Below are 18,400 nucleotides of genomic sequence, written 5' to 3' on the forward strand. Positions count from 1 at the left end.
GAGCAGAGTGATCAAGTGGTGTTGCACATAAATATGATCCTGACTAGAGAATGATACGAGCACAAATTTTTTCCCGTCCCCATGGGAACTCATTTTCCCATCCTGACGAGTTATTTTCCTGTCCCTGCCCCATTCTTGCAAGCTCCGTCCTCATCTGCACAAGCCTCAAAAACTTTAAAATCCTAAGTAGATAGATTGTGAGCCCACCAGGACAGACAAGGAAAAATGCTGGAGTTTTTTCATACCATACATACCTTCAAGGAACCTCCGATCTATACATCAGAATCGACTTATAATTAGAGACGTTCAAGTATCTCACGGGCCACATCGAGGTGGAAGAAGATATCTTCCTTCTCAAGGGTCCCATGGCAACTAGGGGGCATCCGTGGAAAATCAGGGGAGGGAAACTGCACGGTGACACCAGGAAATTCTTTTTCACTGAAAGGGTGGTTGATCGCTGGAATAGTCTTTCACTTCAGGTCACTGAGCCCAGCAGCGTGCCTGATTTTAAGGCCAAATGGGATAGACACGTGGGATCTATTCACAGAGTTAGGTAGGGGAGGGTCATTGCGGTGGGCAGACTAGATGGGCCGTGGCCCTTATCTGCCGTCTATTTCTATGTTTCTATGTCTGTAGAGGCAAGTTTTTGTGATGCTGAGGTAGATAACATTACAGTAATTAAGGTGTGATAATATAATTGACTGAACTAAAATAGAAAAGTGACAGTGATAAAAGAGATGTTGGCATGATAATCCCTGCGAGTTAGACCACTAATACTAACTAAGCTAAGTATTTCAACATCTTTATGATAAAGTTTGATATTTAAGACGAATTAAGTAGGACCCGGTGAGGAATTGGTATGTAAAGACAGATACAGTGAAAAATCTTTGAGTATCGTGGTGGTACCTCTGAGGGTCTGTCATCATTGAAATCAACAAAATCATTGTTGCAAGTGTGAGATTATGGGAGGTGATCTATAGTGATTCACCTAATTTGTTATTATTTGGGTCAGGAGTAAACATTAATATGTATTTTTCCCCATAAGCTATGGATTTTCTGTATGATATTGGGAGTGCATCTCTGTATTCTAGGTAGCCCAAAACACTCTCTTTCCCTGGCCTCCCCACATGTGAGTGGCCACTCCTTTGAAATACTGTACTTAGATTAGCTGAACCTATATAGCTATAGCTAAGAAGCTATTAATGAATTAATATAATACCTATAGCTTCACACTAATATTTATGCGAGTAAATCAACAAAGCAATATAATTCTCTACAAGGGCCTTCAGATGGTTAAAAGCTTTCTGCGTCAAACGCAGATCAAAATGTAATGTAATGTAATGTAATTTATTTCTTATATACCGCTACATCCGTTAGGTTCTAAGCGGTTTACAGAAAATATACATTAAGATTAGAAATAAGAAAGGTACTTGAAAAATTCCCTTACTGTCCCGAAGGCTCACAATCTAACTAAAGTACCTGGAGGGTAATAGAGAAGTGAAAAGTAGAGTTAGAGGAAAAATAAAAATAAAATAAACATTTTAACAAGACAGCATTGATCTAAATACTTTGGAAGGTAGAAGAGAGGAGAGAAAGGAATAGAAGCAGAAGGGGGAGCCGTTGAACAGTAGAATTCTGGAGAAATTTAAATGATAGAAATAGAACAAAACAAAGACAAAAGGCAAAACAATAGATAAGATTAAAGATAAATCATAAGCTGGAAAGAAAAATAAAATAAAACTTTGTCTTCAATCCACGCGCGTCTTCATTGGTCCGTTGTTTCTTTTTTCATACCTTCATAAGCACTATTTCAGCATAACGTCTTATAAATTCTTCTTCCCATGGCGCAATTTATAAACTTTCTTTCTTGACGTCTTTTTTTTTTTTTTAATATAGGTGCCTTAAATGTAGAACAGCATTTTAAAGGCCTACATATAAGGGGCCAGTCTTGCACCTACAGAGGTGCATAGGGACGCCCACAGCCACTTCCGGCATAAACCACACCCACGCCAGTCTTAGGTGCTTCTATGCACTTCTGTAGGCATGAGATAGATGCCTAAGAATGGCACCTGCATTTTTAGAAAAGAAAGCACATCCCGATTGGTTCATTAAATGGCAGTAGAATGCCTACCGCCACCTTACTTCAGGACACCATTTGGAGAATTTGGCCCATAGAGACAGAGAAAATGACGGCAGATAAAGACCACATGGCCCATCCAGTCTGCCCATCCACATCATCCGCTATCTCTTCTTCCCTCTAACAGATCCCAAAAGCCTGCCCCATTTGTACCACTCGGTCTGAATTTACTTTCAATGACTACTCCACGGAGGCACTTACCATTTACAAACTCTTGTTCTTCAGGGGTGATGATGCTGGCAAGATGGGATTGATGATGTCGACATATTGTTTCTGCATCTGCCCAGGTTTCTCTGTCCGAGAAGTGTTTGTAACAGTTGCCCTGGAATTTTGTCCAGTCGTCTTCACAGATCTCCACATCTGAAACCAACAAGACGTAGGGTGAAAAGGGTTTGCGTATGTGTGTGTACGCGACACAAGGGGGACAGCACAGACAATTGTATGCTGAGCTCTGTGCGTGTAGCTTCTCTTGATTTACAGGAACTGATTTGAAGAACCTATAAAATGAAGAACATTGTTATATATACTGGGGAGAGCTAACGAAAACATAGATGAATGTTATCTTCCTTAGGAACGCACAAAAGAAAGTAGGAGCCCTCATCCGTCTTTATAGTACCATCCACATCCACACAATCTATTCTACACACGGATAATATTCAGGGGTGTAGGAGGATAAAAGTCTGCAGGGTTCCATCCCACTACAGAATTTTGGAGGACGGGCCCTGATGTAGCTCCTGTATCCCCTTTACGGATTTCAAGTTGACTTCAGACCTGCATTTCAGTAGATCGAACCAGCAGTTACAGTAGACATACCGGAGGTACAGGAAGTACATCTTTACAAAGATGAGTGGAACAACCTAAACTCAACTCCCCTAATGAATGCCCACGGCCTAAAAATATTGTGTGGCATTTTCCCTACCACAAGCCTAGCAGAAAGGGATTTCATCATAAGAAAGGTGTTAGGAATGCCTTGCCTTTGGAATAAACAAACATAGATTTTTTTTTTTTTGCCATCATTAGTAGCGGACTGCTTTATGGCATGATTAATGCGACCATTTGTCCCGCTTAGAACAGGACCATCCTGTTTTTAGGTAGCCGTTGTCCCCAAGCACAGCTGAAGAAACAAATACTGTAGCGAATACAACCTCCCCCCCCCCCCCAGTACCTTTTTTAATCCCGGCGGTTACCTTCTGTCCTGATGTCTTCCGGCAGCGGCAGAGCGGCGCGCCTGCCTGGTACCGTGCCGCTCACTGAATGGCGGTTGTCAGTTCTCGCGAGTCCCACGAGAACTGACGGCGGCCATTCAGTGAGCGGCGCGGGACCAGGCAGGTGCGTGAAACACTCACGCCTGGCTTGTGCGCCGCTCTGCTGATGCCGGAAGACATCAGGACAGGAGGCAGCTGCTGGGATTAAAAAAGGTACTGTGGGGTCCTGGGGGGAGGGGGGGTGTCCAGGATCCGGGAGGTCCTGTCCCATTTTGCGGAAAAAAAAAAAAATGGTCACATTAGGCATGACCTGTGTTTCCGGCTGGAGATTAAATATGTTAGAAAAGAACAGATCAACACACATTAGGAGGACTAGATGGAAGAGCATGCGCCTTAGCAGATGAAGATCAAGAGGCCTTTGGGGCATTCTCCTCAGTGCCTCATTTCTCCATTGTAATGAGCCCCCAAAAGAAAGGACAGAAACACAAGAAAATAACGGGTAATATTAGCTTTTCTACAGTCCACTAATGATAACAATTTCATATTCTCCCTGCAAGTCTTTTCTTTCGCATACAAGTCTTAGTAACTCATGAGAAGAAGCAGGGAAGTTTGCAAAGATGGCAGGCCTCTGAGGAAACAGTAGGCTGCTGCTTTCTCCTAAACACTGAGAAAAGACAAAACCAATTCAGGCTAGATGTATAATAGGCAAATTATTATGCATCGTAACCATACATTCCGCAGCCAAAGGTCTTTGTAGGTCAATTGCTAAGTGAAGCAAGCAGAGCCGGGTGGGGTTCGTTTGGATGGAGACGTTAGTAAAATTAGCTCAGGCCAGATTGGTCGTACCGATCTCACAGAGGTCCCCTCCGTAGCTGGGAAGGCATAAGCATTTGAAAGAGTCGATGCCATCAACGCAGGTAGCTCCATTCAGACAGGGGCTTGAGAGGCACTCATCATTGTCTGCAAGAAATTAAGGGTCTGCCGTTAGGTTTCCTGGCAGAGAATGTGATGAAATAGGAGAGAATGCGACTACTTGTTCCGGAAGAATCCGTTGCTTATTTATTTATTTTAATGTTGCTTTGTTGTTGTTGTTGGTTGTGTGTGTATGTGTGCAAGTGAGGGTGTAAGTGTGTATTCGTATAATCCTTATTATTATTTTTGGGAGTATTATATAAGGTATGGTATACATGAGCACAAAACCAGCCATGGTACCTATGGTAGGAATTTGTGATCCATTCTTTGTTATGGTCGACATCCGCCTCGGGGGGGAGGGGGGGAAGGAAGAGTACTGTAGGGGCATGCACAGTCCTACCTGCGGGTCCCTACATCGTGGCGACGTCAAGAGCTACCGCTGCGTCTTTCAACAGGGAGCAGGCCAGACCGTAAGCCGCACATGCGCACTTCCTATGTGTCGCTACAGCTCACACATAGGAAGTGCGTATGCGCGGCCTAGCATTTTATTATATTATATTATGATCATCTCAGTAGCATTTATGAATCTTAATAGATAAAGAGTCATGCAGTTTGAGGTATATGTAAACCAGTACCAGAAGGGGCTAGGTCCATATGGATCCCCCGCCCCCTCCCCATAATCCTTGGCCTAGTCTTGTGTGTGTGATTTGTTAAAAACATATTAATCTTTCCCGTTTTCTTTTTGCTTCAATCCTATCAGAGCATTCTTTAGGGCACTGCTTTAACCTTGCCACCTATTTATTAGAAAAAAAAAAAAAATTAAAAAATGTTTTAAAGAAATTAGACGCACTTTGTATTATGTAGGTCTTGTTGCCATAGCTACAAGAAACAATAAAACATGAATTCTAGACCAGGCATCCAGTGTGCCATATTTATACCTGCAGTTATTGGATAATTTTGGGGGGATAATTTTTCAGGGCTGATAAAAGATAATCTTAGGCTTCAGCTTAGCATAAAATGAAGCTTTACTCAGCCTCAAGTGGATTTCATGCCTGACAGGAAATCCCAAGCTAGCTCCAGGACAAGAAACCCTTTCACAGGATCTTTTCGGCTATATTAAAATGTGATGGGGCTCAAATCCCCCAGAGAACTAGAGATCTGAGAATCAATCTAGACTTGATACTAAGCATGGCAAATAATGGTGCCTAAGGCAAGGCAGGTGTGGTTAGGGGTGGAGAGGAGCTTGGGTGTCGCTAGGCGTGATTCTTCATGAAACCTAGGCGATGGTAATGTTAGGGTTACCAAATTTTCCATTTGGGAAATCCTGACCTCCTAGGCTGGCCCCCCGGCCCACTCAGTTCCACCCATCCCCACCCCGTCACTCCCCAGTCCTGCCCCCAATCCCCCCCTAGCCCCCTCCCCCCCACCTGCTCTCATTGGGCAGGAGGGCATCCGCGCATGCACAGATGCCCTCCTGCCTGACGGCGATTTCACAGAAGCTTTTCAAAACCCGGACATGCCCTCAAAAGGGAAATCCAGACGTCTGCCTTTAAAACCCTAGCCTACATTACGGGCGCCTAAGTTTTTCGGTAGCCGCGATTCTGTTAACGGCACCTACGCATGACTGACATGCGGCCGGAGCTGTTTTTTGAAGGTGCCGGCTGACGTAGGCCACCGTTTACAGACTCCCGACCTTAGGGGCTCAGTTTTCTGCCCGATTTCACTAGCAAATCTAGTATAGTTTTTCCAAGGAAGCAACACGGCACAGAACTTTTATAAACGAGGTCCTCTTGTGCCTCTAAATATAATTCCTGGGCAGTTTGTGGGTGATGTAGGAGAGAGGTGATGGTCTCATGCAAAGACTCGCTGCGGGGATTATTTACGTAAATCATTACAGCCTAAAAAGTGGAGCCCTATCGAAAAATAGAGTCACTGTGATAAGGCCCGGCCGGCCCTGTATGGTTTGTTTTGCCCTCGGGAGGCCAATTTTTAACTTGAGTAAAATCTATGCGTTTGTCAGTGAGCAACATCATTCATAGTGGAAACCAACTGAACAAGTAGAGAGAGGCTCCTTTTCATTTAGCGTCCATTAAGCGTCTGTGTGCGCAGCGGCAATGTAGCGTGCAGCTGAAGCAAAGGGCAGAGCGAGGAGCTGTGATTTTTCTTTTTATTTTATTAAGGAACAGATGTTAAACAATTTAAGCTTCGATCATCCTAGGTGGCTGCTTGATGTCTCCTAAGTACAAGGCCTGGAGAAAGAAAACAGGAAGAGCGAGACATAGATCAAAGAACATTGGACTGAGTCACAGCAGAACGGCATAAGACAATGTCTTGCACACTAAGGGCCTGTTTGACATCCCTCTAATTTTATAATGCTTAGAGGATTATCTGAATGAATTGAAAGAATGGCTTGATCCTCAGGGTGTACATACAGGTCGAAATAGAAGCCTCTCTGACCCTCTCTCTCTCTCAGTTTGTACCCGGCCTAAAGGGTTTACACCAGAAAAGAAGAGATGGTGATCTGCAGATGCAAACAGGATAGAGGGCAGACCAGATATACCAGGGGTCTCAAAGTCCCTCCTTGAGGGCCGCAATCCAGTCGGGTTTTCAGGATTTCCCCATTGAATATGCATTGAAAGCAGCGCATGCACATAGATCTCATGCATATTCATTGGGGAAATCCTGAAAACCCGACTGGAATGCGGCCCTCAAGGAGGGACTTTGAGACCCCTGAGATATACCAAGCAATGAAAAGCAAAACAGTTATTCAAAACAGATAGAAACATAGAAACATGGTGGTAGATAAAGGCCCATCCAGTCTGCCCTTCCACACCATCTAGGGTTATCCTCCACCCCATTATGCCCTAGTCCCGCCCCCAATCCCACCGTAGCCCAGCCCCCTGCTGCCTGCATGCGCAGATGTCCTCCTGACTGGCGTGATTTAGAGGAAGCTTTTCAAAACCCGGACAAACTGGGTTTTGAAAAGCCGTCTGGACCCCTGGGCATGTCCTCGAATACCATGGAAATCCGGACATCTGGTAGCCCTAACACCATCCACTATCTCCTCTTCTCCCTAACAGATCCCACATGCCTGTCCCATGCTTTCTTAAATTCAGATACCATTTTCATCGCCACTACCTCCACTGGGAGACTATTCCAAGCATCTACCACTCTTTCTGTAAAGAGGATTACTCCTGAGCCTATCACCTCTTAACTTCATCCTATGCTCTCTCCTTCCAGAGTTTTCCTTCTTTTTTTTTTTTTTTTATGTATCTGTGTTGTATGATGAATTTTCATGTCAATACTCAAATTATATATGTGGTGCATGAAATAATTTTATTTTTTGTTTTAACTATAATGTTTACATATACTGTTTTAACTATAATGTTTACATATACTTTTTATTCTTTGCTGGTATTAAATATATTTTTTAATGTAATTTTTTATATGCATATTTTGTATGTTATTGATTTATTTATGCCTATGTATGTACTTTTAGACTCCTGATGCAGGCCGAGTAGGCCAAAACATGTGCATGTCGGGTCATTGAGTCATTGGATGAATAAAGGCATTTGAATTTATCAGATGAGTTGAAAGACACTTTTTTGGTGTGCACCATTCTGGTTGGGACAATTCCACTTTGGTTCTGTGCAATAAACTAAACTAAAACATGGTAGAGACTGTTGCCGAATTCTCTCCTAAGGAGCGGGAAAAATTAGCACACCCGCACATGGGCCATTCCCAAGAGCCAAGGCCATTTCATTAAGCCTTTTCCCCCCATCTAAAGTGCGCATTAGTGGTTAATGTGGTTTAATAAAGGGGCTATACCAAGAACACCATAACATAAAATTAATTAAATATTTAATTTATTGATTTCTTTAGTTCATATCCTATAAACTAACAAAATTTATTTCATCTACATTTAAAATCTACAATATCATGCAATACAAAGTGCAAACAAAATCATAGGCTGGGAAAAGCTACAGGTACTGATTGAACAATATAAGTAATTATTAACGTAGAACAAAATCTTTTCCAGAGAAAGGAAAATGGTAAAACCAGAGGCCATAATTTGAGGTTGAGGGGTGGTAGATTCAGGGGCAATGTTAGGAAATTCTACTTTACGGAGAGGGTGGTGGATGCCTGGAATGCGCTCCCGAGAGAGGTGGTGGAGAGTAAAACTGTGACTGAGTTCAAAGAAGCGTGGGATGAACACAAAGGATCTAGAATCAGAAAATAAGATTAAATATTGAACTAAGGCCAGTATTGGGCAGACTTACACGGTCTGTGTCTGTATATGGCCGTTTGGTGGAGGATGGGCAGGGGAGGGCTTCAATGGCTGGGAGGGTGTAGATGGGGCTGGAGTAAGTCTTAACAGAGATTTCGGCCGTTGGAACCCAAGCATAGTACCGGGTAAAGCTTTGGATTCTCGCCCAGAAATAGCTAAAAAGAAAAAAAAAAAAAAAAAATTAAATTGAATCAGGTTGGGCAGACTGGATGGACCATTCGGGTCTTTATCTGCCGTCATCTACTATGTTACTATGTTACTATGTTTAAGGATTAAGAAGAGAGAACCTCAGAACTGATTAAGCGCTTCTAATTGGATCATTAACATAAGGAACAACTGGCCTGGCCAAGCCTACGGATTACAACTCAAGCAGATATTGGGACTTTAATTGACTCATCATCAAGTTAAGTGAGCTTTATTGGGTCTGAATGGCTTCAATACTTAACATCATTAAGAGCCTTGAAGATTGATTGATGGACTCTATTTACAAGCTTTAGATAGTACCTGTGTAGCTTCTCCCAGCCTATGATTTTGTCATTAGTAGCACTCTACACTTTGTATTACTTGTTATCCCAGGACAAGCAGGCAGCATATTCTTGACTGATGGGTGACGGCACCGACGGAGCCCCGGTACGGACACTTTTAGAGTGATTGCACTCTAAGAACTTGGAAAGTTCTAGAGACCGCACCGCGCATGCGCGAGTGCCTTCCCGCCCGACCCCGACGCGCGGTCCCTCAGTTTCTTAGTTTCCGCGGAGCTAAGAAGTCGCATTTTCAACGGCTGTTGAAAAATTTTTTCATTCGCCTTCCCGCTCGCGTAAACTTTTTCGGGTTCTTTTTGCCCTTCCATTTTTCTTTTTTAAAAAAATTTTTTCTCTTATTTTGTCGAGTTTTCATGATTTGACCCGGCGGGGCCTACTGCCATTATCGAGGCCTCGGCCTTCGATTTGGCAGAAGCCGTTTTTCCGTTCATGCCCCCTCAGCCCGGGTTCAAGAAGTGCCAGCGGTGTGCACGGCCTATTTCCCTAACAGACCCGCACAACTGGTGCCTTCAGTGTCTGGGTCCGGAACATCAGGCCTCTACCTGCACCCGCTGTGCCACTTTGAAAAAGCGGACTCTCAAGAATCGAGAGATACAGCAGAGACTGCTTTTCGGCACCGACATGTCCGATCCCGCGTCTTCGGCGCCGGTCTCGGTACCTGTTTCATCGGCACCCACCTCATCGACGCCACGCGATACCGCGTCGGCGTCGCAGCATGCAGGTAAGCCGGCTAAGAAGCCTTCCCCGCTGGAACGTCCTCCGGTCTCCATTGCAGAGAGTCCAATCCTGCCGACCGTGAGGCGCCAGCGGAAGCGCTCCTCCCCTATTGAGGTGAGTCCCTCGACATCGGGCTCCTCATCTCCGGGGCGTCGAGCGGCACCGCAGGTACCGCAGAAGAAAAAAGCGGTACCGGTGCCCTCCCTTGATGATCGCATTGCGGCCATCTTGCAGGTACAGCTGAAGGAACAGCTCAAACAACTCCTTCCAGCTCTCCTGACACCGAGCCCTCCGGTTTCGGTCCCCACTGAGCAACCGGTACCGATCGTGGAACAGTCTGTATTGTCACCATCCACTCCTTCGGTACCGGTACACTTGGCCTCATCGGCATCAATGCCTGTCCTCGCACCGGAGCCCAGGTCTCATCACCAATCGGTTCAGACATCGGCTCCGGTGCGACCGATAACATCGCCCGGTACCGCGTCGGTGAGGTCGGGTAAGTCGGTACAGAAGTCCCGACACCGAGAACCATCCACCCCTGAGTCTCGGGACCATGGTCCCCATGTTCGAGACCCTGATCTGTGGGGCGACTCTGAAGAACCTCTTCAGTCAGAAGGTGAGTGTTCATCAGAGGAAGACGAGCCTGTTCTGCAGGATATTTCCTCCAAACCTGATTCCACCTCTTTCTCTTCTTTTTTAAGAGATATGTGTGAATCTCTTTCCATTCCTTTGGAGGCTGAGTCTAAAAAGTCCAAAGCTTTTTTGGACGCTCTTGATTTTGACCAGCCTCCAAAGGAATTCTTGAAACTCCCTTTACATGACATCCTGAGGGAGACCTTTTACAAGAATCTGGAGACTCCTCTTACTATCCCGGGAGCTCCTCGCAAATTGGATTCCCTTTATAAAGTAATCCCCATTCCTGGTTTTGATAAACCACAGCTCTCTCATGAGTCTCTTCTTGTAGAATCCACCCTCAAGAAGTCCTTGGGAGCTAGTGTCTATGCCTCTGTCCCTCCTGGCAGAGAGGGTAAAGCCATGGACAAATTCGGTAAGCGACTTTACCAGAATGCGATGCTTGCTAATCGTTCTGGTAACTATGCTTTTCATTTTTCGTTTTATTTGAAGCATCTCCTTACCACCATGGCTTCCTTTGAGCAGTACCTTCCTGTGGGAAATCGTGAGGCTTTCCATCAGTGCTCTTCAGCTCTTTTCCAGCTCAGAAAATTCATGGTAAGGTCTATATATGACACTTTTGAGCTTACCTCTAGAGCAACAGCCATATCTGTAGCCATGCGCCGTTTGGCTTGGCTCAGAGTCTCTGAGCTTGATGTTAATCATCAAGACCGGTTGGCTAATGCCCCATGTTTAGGGGATGAGCTGTTCGGAGATTCTATGGACTCAACGACCCAGAAGCTCTCGGCTCATGAAACCCGCTGGGATACCCTTCTTAAGACTAAGAAGAAACCTCCACCTTCACGACCATTCAGACAGCAAACGGCCTATCAGCGGCGTTTTGTGGCTCGCCCCTTGCAGCCTTCCACTCAGCAACCTAGGAGGCAGCGGCAACAGCAGCGGCAAACACCTAGGCCTCAGCAGCAACAACCAGCTAAGCAGCCTCCTCCACAAAAATCGACTCAGCCCTTTTGACTTGATACTCGAGGGCATAGCCAGCGTTCAACCATCTCCTCTCCTCCCTCAACCGATAGGAGGACGACTGTCTTTCTTTCTCAGCCGGTGGGAAGTTATCACTTCGGACCAGTGGGTCCTCAACATCATCCGCCACGGCTACTCTCTCAACTTTCACACCCTTCCGGGCCAAAGTCTACCAAAAGAGTCTGCTTTGCACACTCCTCAATCTGCCCTCCTTTGTCAGGAGGTTCAGTCCCTCCTGCTTCTGAACGCCATAGAGGAAGTTCCTCTGGACCAAAGAGGGCAAGGATTCTACTCCCGGTATTTTCTAGTCCCCAAGAAAACAGGAGACCTCAGACCTATTCTAGATCTGCGAGATCTCAACAAATGTTTGGTCAAAGAAAAATTCAAGATGCTATCTCTAGCTACGCTTTATCCTCTCCTCGATCACAACGACTGGCTATGCTCTCTCGATCTCAAAGAGGCCTACACTCACATTCCAATTCATCCGGCCTCCAGACAGTACCTTCGCTTCATGATCAATCACTGTCATTACCAATACAGAGTGCTCCCCTTCGGTCTTGCCTCCTCTCCAAGAGTGTTCACAAAATGTCTGGTAGTGGTGGCAGCGTTTCTACGCTCCCACCACCTTCAGGTTTTTCCCTACCTGGACGATTGGTTAATCAAGGCCATTTCATCTCAGACTGTTCTTCTGGCCACCAACCAGACCATCTTTTTTCTACAACTACTGGGGTTCGAAATCAATCTACCCAAGTCTCACCTTCTGCCTACGCAGAGACTTCAATTCATTGGAGCGGTACTGGACACGGTCCAGATGAGAGCCTTCTTGCCGGACAACCGTCTTCACAACCTCCAATCGCTCTGTCAGCAGGTGCTGTCCCAGCATTCCATTTCTGCAAAGCAGATGATGATTCTCTTGGGTCACATGGCCTCCACAGTTCATGTCACACCCCTGGCACGGCTTCACCTGCGCACTCCTCAATGGACCCTGGCTCTCCAGTGGTCTCAAGCGACAGACTCTTGCTCACGACACATATCTGTGACACGTCTCTTCGTCAGTCTCTGCAATGGTGGTTGATATCCTCAAATCTCTCCAGGGGCCTTCTGTTCCATCTGCCTCCTCATCATCTGGTCATCACCACCGACGCCTCCCCTTATGCATGGGGAGCTCATCTGAACGAGTTCCAAACTCAGGGCCTTTGGACTCCTCAGGAAAAGAAGCATCACATCAATTTCCTGGAACTCAGGGCAATGTTCTATGCCCTCAAGGCCTTCCAACACCTTCTATTTCCTCAAGTCCTTCTAATTTGCACAGACAACCAGGTGGCTATGTACTACATCAACAAGCAAGGGGGAACAGGCTCTCGCCTCTTATGCCAGGAAGCCCAGAGAATCTGGTCTTGGGCGTCCTCGCGCCACTTATTCCTGAAAGCGATTTATATTCAGGGAGAACAGAACTTCTTAGCGGACAAGCTCAGCAGAGTTCTCCAACCCCACGAATGGACTCTCGATCCATCGACTCTGCAGTCCATCTTTGCACAATGGGGCACTCCTCAGGTGGACCTTTTTGCAGCTCCTCACAATCATCAGTTGCCCCAATTCTGCTCCAGACTTTACTCTCCTCACCGTCTGGCAGCGGATGCGTTTCTTCTGGATTGGTCCAATCTATTCCTTTATGCTTTCCCTCCTCTGCCTCTCATGCTTCGGACCTTGTTCAAACTAAAGAGGGAACGAGCCACCATGATCCTGATTGCTCCACGGTGGCCCAGACAGCATTGGTTCTCCCTTCTACTTCAACTCAGTTCCAGGGATCCATTTCTACTTCCACTGTTTCCATCTCTGCTTACACAGGATCAGGACACCCTCCTCCATCCCAACCTGCAGTCTCTACACCTGACAGCTTGGTATCTCTCGGGCTGACTTCAGCTGATCTTTTGTTATCTCAGCCTGTTCGCTCCATCCTGGACGCCTCCAGGAAACCAGCCACTCTACAATGTTACCATCAAAAGTGGACGAGATTTTCTTCTTGGTGCCTCCTACATCATCATGACCCCAAGTCTCTTGCAGTGGAACCTCTATTGGATTATCTGCTTTCTCTGTCTACTTCTGGTCTCAAGTCTACTTCCATCAGAGTTCATCTAAGTGCCATTACGGCCTTTCATGAGCCGGTCCAGGGGAAACTCCTTTCAGCTCATCCCCTGGTCTCCAGATTCATGCGAGGTCTTTTCAATCTGAAACCACCTCTCAAAGCACCTCCAGTGATCTGGGATCTGAACGTGGTTCTTTCCGTCTTGATGAAGCCTCCATTTGAACCCTTGGCTACTGCCTCTTTCAAGTTTCTCACTTGGAAGGTACTTTTTCTTATTGCTCTCACCTCTGCCAGGAGGGTCAGTGAGCTCCATGCACTAGTTTCTGATCCACCTTTCACTGTCTTTCATCATGACAAGGTGGTTCTACGTACACATCCAAAGTTTCTCCCTAAGGTTGTTTCTGAGTTCCATCTCAACCAATCTATTGTACTACCTGTTTTTTTCCCTAAACCTCACTCTCATTCCGGGGAACAGGCTCTTCATACTTTGGACTGTAAGCGGGCTTTAGCTTACTATTTAGACCGTACTAAGCCCCACAGATCATCCCCCCAACTTTTTCTGTCCTTTGATCCTAATAAGTTGGGACGTCCTGTTTCTAAGCGTACGCTATCTAATTGGCTTGCTGCGTGCATTTCTTTCTGCTATGCTCAGTCCGGACTGACACTGGAAGGTTCTGTCACGGCACATAGAATTAGAGCTATGGCAGCATCTGTAGCTTTCCTCCGTTCCACGCCCATTGAGGAAATCTGCAAAGCTGCTACGTGGTCCTCAGTCCATACTTTTACATCTCATTATTGTCTGGATACTTTCTCCAGACGGGATGGACATTTCGGCCAATCTGTTTTGCAAAATTTGTTTTCCTAATGGCCAACCTTCCCTCCATCCCTCTTTTCGTTAGCTTGGAGGTCACCCATCAGTCAAGAATATGCTGCCTGCTTGTCCTGGGATAAAGCACAGTTACTTACCGTAACAGGTGTTATCCAGGGACAGCAGGCAGATATTCTTGCGTCCCACCCACCTCCCCGGGTTGGCTTCTTAGCTGGCTTATCTTAACTGAGGGACCGCGCGTCGGGGTCGGGCGGGAAGGCACTCGCGCATGCGCGGTGCGGTCTCTAGAACTTTCCAAGTTCTTAGAGTGCAATCACTCTAAAAGTGTCCGTACCGGGGCTCCGTCGGTGCCGTCACCCATCAGTCAAGAATATCTGCCTGCTGTCCCTGGATAACACCTGTTACGGTAAGTAACTGTGCTTTATTGTAGATTTTAAATGCAGATGAAATAAATTTTGTTAGTTTTTAGGGTATGAATTGAATTAAAGAAATCAATAAATTAAACATTTAATTAATTTTATGTTTTGGTATTCTTGGTATAGCATTTTAATGAATTGAATATCAGTAATTGATTATATTTACCCTACTTTGTATAGTTTAATAAATGGGCCTCTTAATGTTGAATTACTGTCGTTAAAACAATTTTGAAATCCTAATATCATTTGCATTATACTTGCAGTTACCCTCGGCTCTTAGGGCACAAATTTCAACTCAACAAATTTGCACAAAGGAAACTTTTTGCACCCATAACCTGTCAATTATTAGAGGGAACATTGCTTGGGAAGTCCTGCTCTAGTCATCTGTCACCCTAGTCTTTCTTCCTCTTGCTCCATTGATTCAAAGCAACAAGAATTCTGAAGCAGCGTCTCTCTTTCAGACATGCAAAATCTTTAAAGTACATAATTAGTGTGGGGTCCATTGATGTCTTTTGTGGCTTCATTATAGTTGTTTTAATTTTAATTTTTTGTTGTTTAGCTCACACACATCCAGGGGAGGGTGGGAGAGAGGGAGGGTTTGTTTTTGTTCCCTAATGGAAGAATTGGATGGGAATGGAGGTTTATTTTTCTGTATTGCTATTGATTGATTATAAGTGCTTATTATGATTATTATTATATGTATGTATATTGTTTTGCACTGTTGTTGGCTTTGAAAAATTAATAAAGATTAATTTTTTAAAAAAAAAGTACGCTGAATACTCTGGTTTTTGAAATAATTCTTTCACATTCCCAGCTTGTGGGTTTTCCAGATGAATGGGTTTAAATTTTTTTAAAAAAGTTTGGATAAAGTTTAGATAATTTCCTAAAAGAGAAGTCCATCGGCCATTATTGAGATGGCTTGGGGAAATCCACTGCTTATTCCTAGGATAAGCAGCATAAAATCTGTTTTGCTATTGGGATCTAGTTAGGTACTTGAGACCTGGATTGGCCACTGTTGGAAACAGGATACCAGGCTTGATGGACCTTCAGTCTGTCCCAGTATGGCTATTCTTATTTGAGCCAAGAATAGGACAATCAAGCCATTGTGACATCACAGATGTGGATGGCTGTTAGGCATTGGTAGAATGAGGCTTTATGACATCACAATCTCAACTCTGGAATGTTGCTACTCTTTGGGTTTCTGCTGGGTACTTGGGACCTGGGTTGGCCACTGTTGGAAACAGGATACTGGGCTTGATGGACCTTCGGTCTGTCCCAGTACGTCAATTCTTATGTTCTTATGTGAGCCAAGTATAGGACAATCAAGCCATTGTGACATCACTGCTGAGGTTGGCTCTTAGGCATTGGTGGAATGAGGCATTATGACATCACAATCTCAGCTCTGGAATGTTGCTACTCTTTGAATTTCTGCCTGGTACTTGGGACCTGGGTTGGCTAAGGTTGGAAACAGGACACTGGGCTTGATAGACTTTCGGTCTGTCCCAGTATGGCTATTCTTATGCTCTCGTATAGACATAGAAAGAAATTTCAAATAGAAAATGATAAATAAAAGAAAACAGTTGTAAATTTTCTTTAAGTAACAACAACCCTAGAATTGATTTTCTGAAGAAGATAAGTATTAACTATGGAGATGTTGGGACTCCCTCCTCTTACATCTGGGAGAGAGCGAGGGGGGAGTAGGATCTTCCCATCTCCGTCTGTCAGGTCTTTCCAAATGATCCAAATTGACCACTGCCAGAGATTAGATGTTGGGCTCGATACACCATTGTTCTGATCCATGACACGTCCTATGTTTGCAGGTGAATCGTGCGATTTATAAGAAAATCATTAAAAACTCTGCATATGAGCATCGGTTAGAAACGGAATGAACGACGAGACTTACCAATATGGCAGCGATGTCCTGTATACCCTGGTGGGCACAAGCAGGTGATTCTCCCATCGCTCTCCACACAGGTACCAGCTCCACAAGGTTTTTCAGCGCAGGACCCTGTGATCATGGAAAGAAGCCTACGTCAGACAAATGTTCTCTTGCTCAAGAGACAGCACTAGGCCCAGATTTAGATACTGGCAAGATCAACAACTGCCTCTGGCACCAAATTTCGGTAGGTGCTTGATTGCCAGTTCCATTACCAGGTTGTCTTAAGCAACTCCACAGCATCGATTCCTCTCTTACGAGTAACTTCAAAGAGAAGTCCACCTAGGGTTACCAGATTTCCTCTTTAAAAAAAAACAAACACCTGTCCCTATCCTGTTCTGTCGTTATATATGATTATTTGAGGCTTTTTCTCCACCCGTATTTGTTAATTAATATCTCTTCAGGCCAGCCCACCCCTGGTTGGTAGTATTTTTGGTGAGTTTTATGATTATTTTGCTACCAATACAATTGTTATTGAGAGACGTTTAAATACCTACGTGACGTAAATGCGCACAAGTTGAGTCTCTTTCACTTGAAAGGAAGCTCTGGAATGAGAGGGCACAGGATGAAGTTAAGAGGTGACAGGCTCAGGAATAATCTACGGAAATACTTTTTTACAGAAAGGGTAGTAGATGCGGGAAATAGTCTCCCGGTAGAGGTTGTGGAGATAAAGGCTGTGTCTGAATTCAAGGATGTGTGGGACAGGCTTGGGGGAGAGGAGAAGACAGTGGATGCTGACGTTCAAAGTGGTGGGCACTGGAGAATTAAGTGACTTGCCAAGGGTCACAAGGATCTCACAACCTTTGGGCACAGACACAACAGCTCTACCAGTAAGCCACATCTAAGGGGCAGATTGTGGGTGTTTTACACGCAGGCTCCTATTTTGGACTTATGTTTAAATCTATTTTATTAAGCAACAGTAAGTACAACAGCAATAATAACTATTTTGGACTTAGTTGCACTCATTTAGGCCAAGAAAACCCTGGCATAAATAGGGTACTTCTAAGGGTAGGGTGCCAATTGGTACCATCGGACCCCTATTGCATATCATTCCAGTGCTATGTTCAGGCGATCTTTAGAAAATTACCCCCACTTCCTATTTAGAAGGCAGTTAAGTGGTCCTGCTTTAATCTCTGCATTACACAGTGCATGCAGTGGCGTAGTAAGGGGTGTGTGTTTGGGGGGGGGGGTCCGCCCCGGGTGTGGTCTTCCCAAGGGCTTCGGCACCCCCTCCTGCTCTCCGCCCCCCTGCTCCACTCCTTGCTCTGCATGCGCGTCCCTTGCCTTCCCCGTCCCTTTACTTCCCAAGTGGCCAGTCACTGCCCGCGTCGGCATCGGCGCTCTCTCCGAAGTCACTTCTGGGACCTGCGTCTAGGAAGAGATGTCAGAGAGAACGCCGATGCCGACGCGGGCAGCAACCTGCCACCAGAGAAGTTAAAAAGTGCTGGGAAAGGGAAGGGGGGGGGCATGCATGCATCGGGGGAGGGGCGGGGAAGGGCGCCACTGCCTCGGACGCCACTCGCCCTTACTACGCCACTGAGTGCGTAATAATTGCAGCGCATTAACTGCCCAATACCTTTCTACACCCATTCTCCGCCCGTACCAGGCCCTTGACACAAAAAACCCCCCACTTAAACGGTTTCTCGTGCGTTAACGCGGTTCTTCTCCAGCAGTTAATG

The 18,400-nt window shown here is 45.4% G+C and overlaps 1 protein-coding gene across 3 annotated transcripts in view; it reads right to left on the bottom strand.

Annotated features, from left to right (window-relative positions):
• The window catches only part of ACAN (aggrecan), a 92,891-nt gene that overhangs the window by 21,259 nt on the left and 53,232 nt on the right, over window positions 1-18,400 (bottom strand). For 2 of the 3 annotated variants that reach the window (XM_033921130.1, XM_033921129.1), the window contains exons 13-15: window positions 16,689-16,793; window positions 4,189-4,302; window positions 2,339-2,497 (exon numbers count right to left, since the gene is read on the bottom strand). In XM_033921130.1, the coding sequence (XP_033777021.1) occupies window positions 2,339-2,497; window positions 4,189-4,302; window positions 16,689-16,793 (378 nt within the window). The remainder of the gene's footprint in view (window positions 1-2,338; window positions 2,498-4,188; window positions 4,303-16,688; window positions 16,794-18,400) is intronic. The other variant, XM_033921131.1, reaches the window with a different exon arrangement.

Source organism: Geotrypetes seraphini, chromosome 14 (genome assembly GCF_902459505.1).
Source record: "Geotrypetes seraphini chromosome 14, aGeoSer1.1, whole genome shotgun sequence".
In the NCBI taxonomy this organism is placed as follows: domain Eukaryota; kingdom Metazoa; phylum Chordata; class Amphibia; order Gymnophiona; family Dermophiidae; genus Geotrypetes; species Geotrypetes seraphini.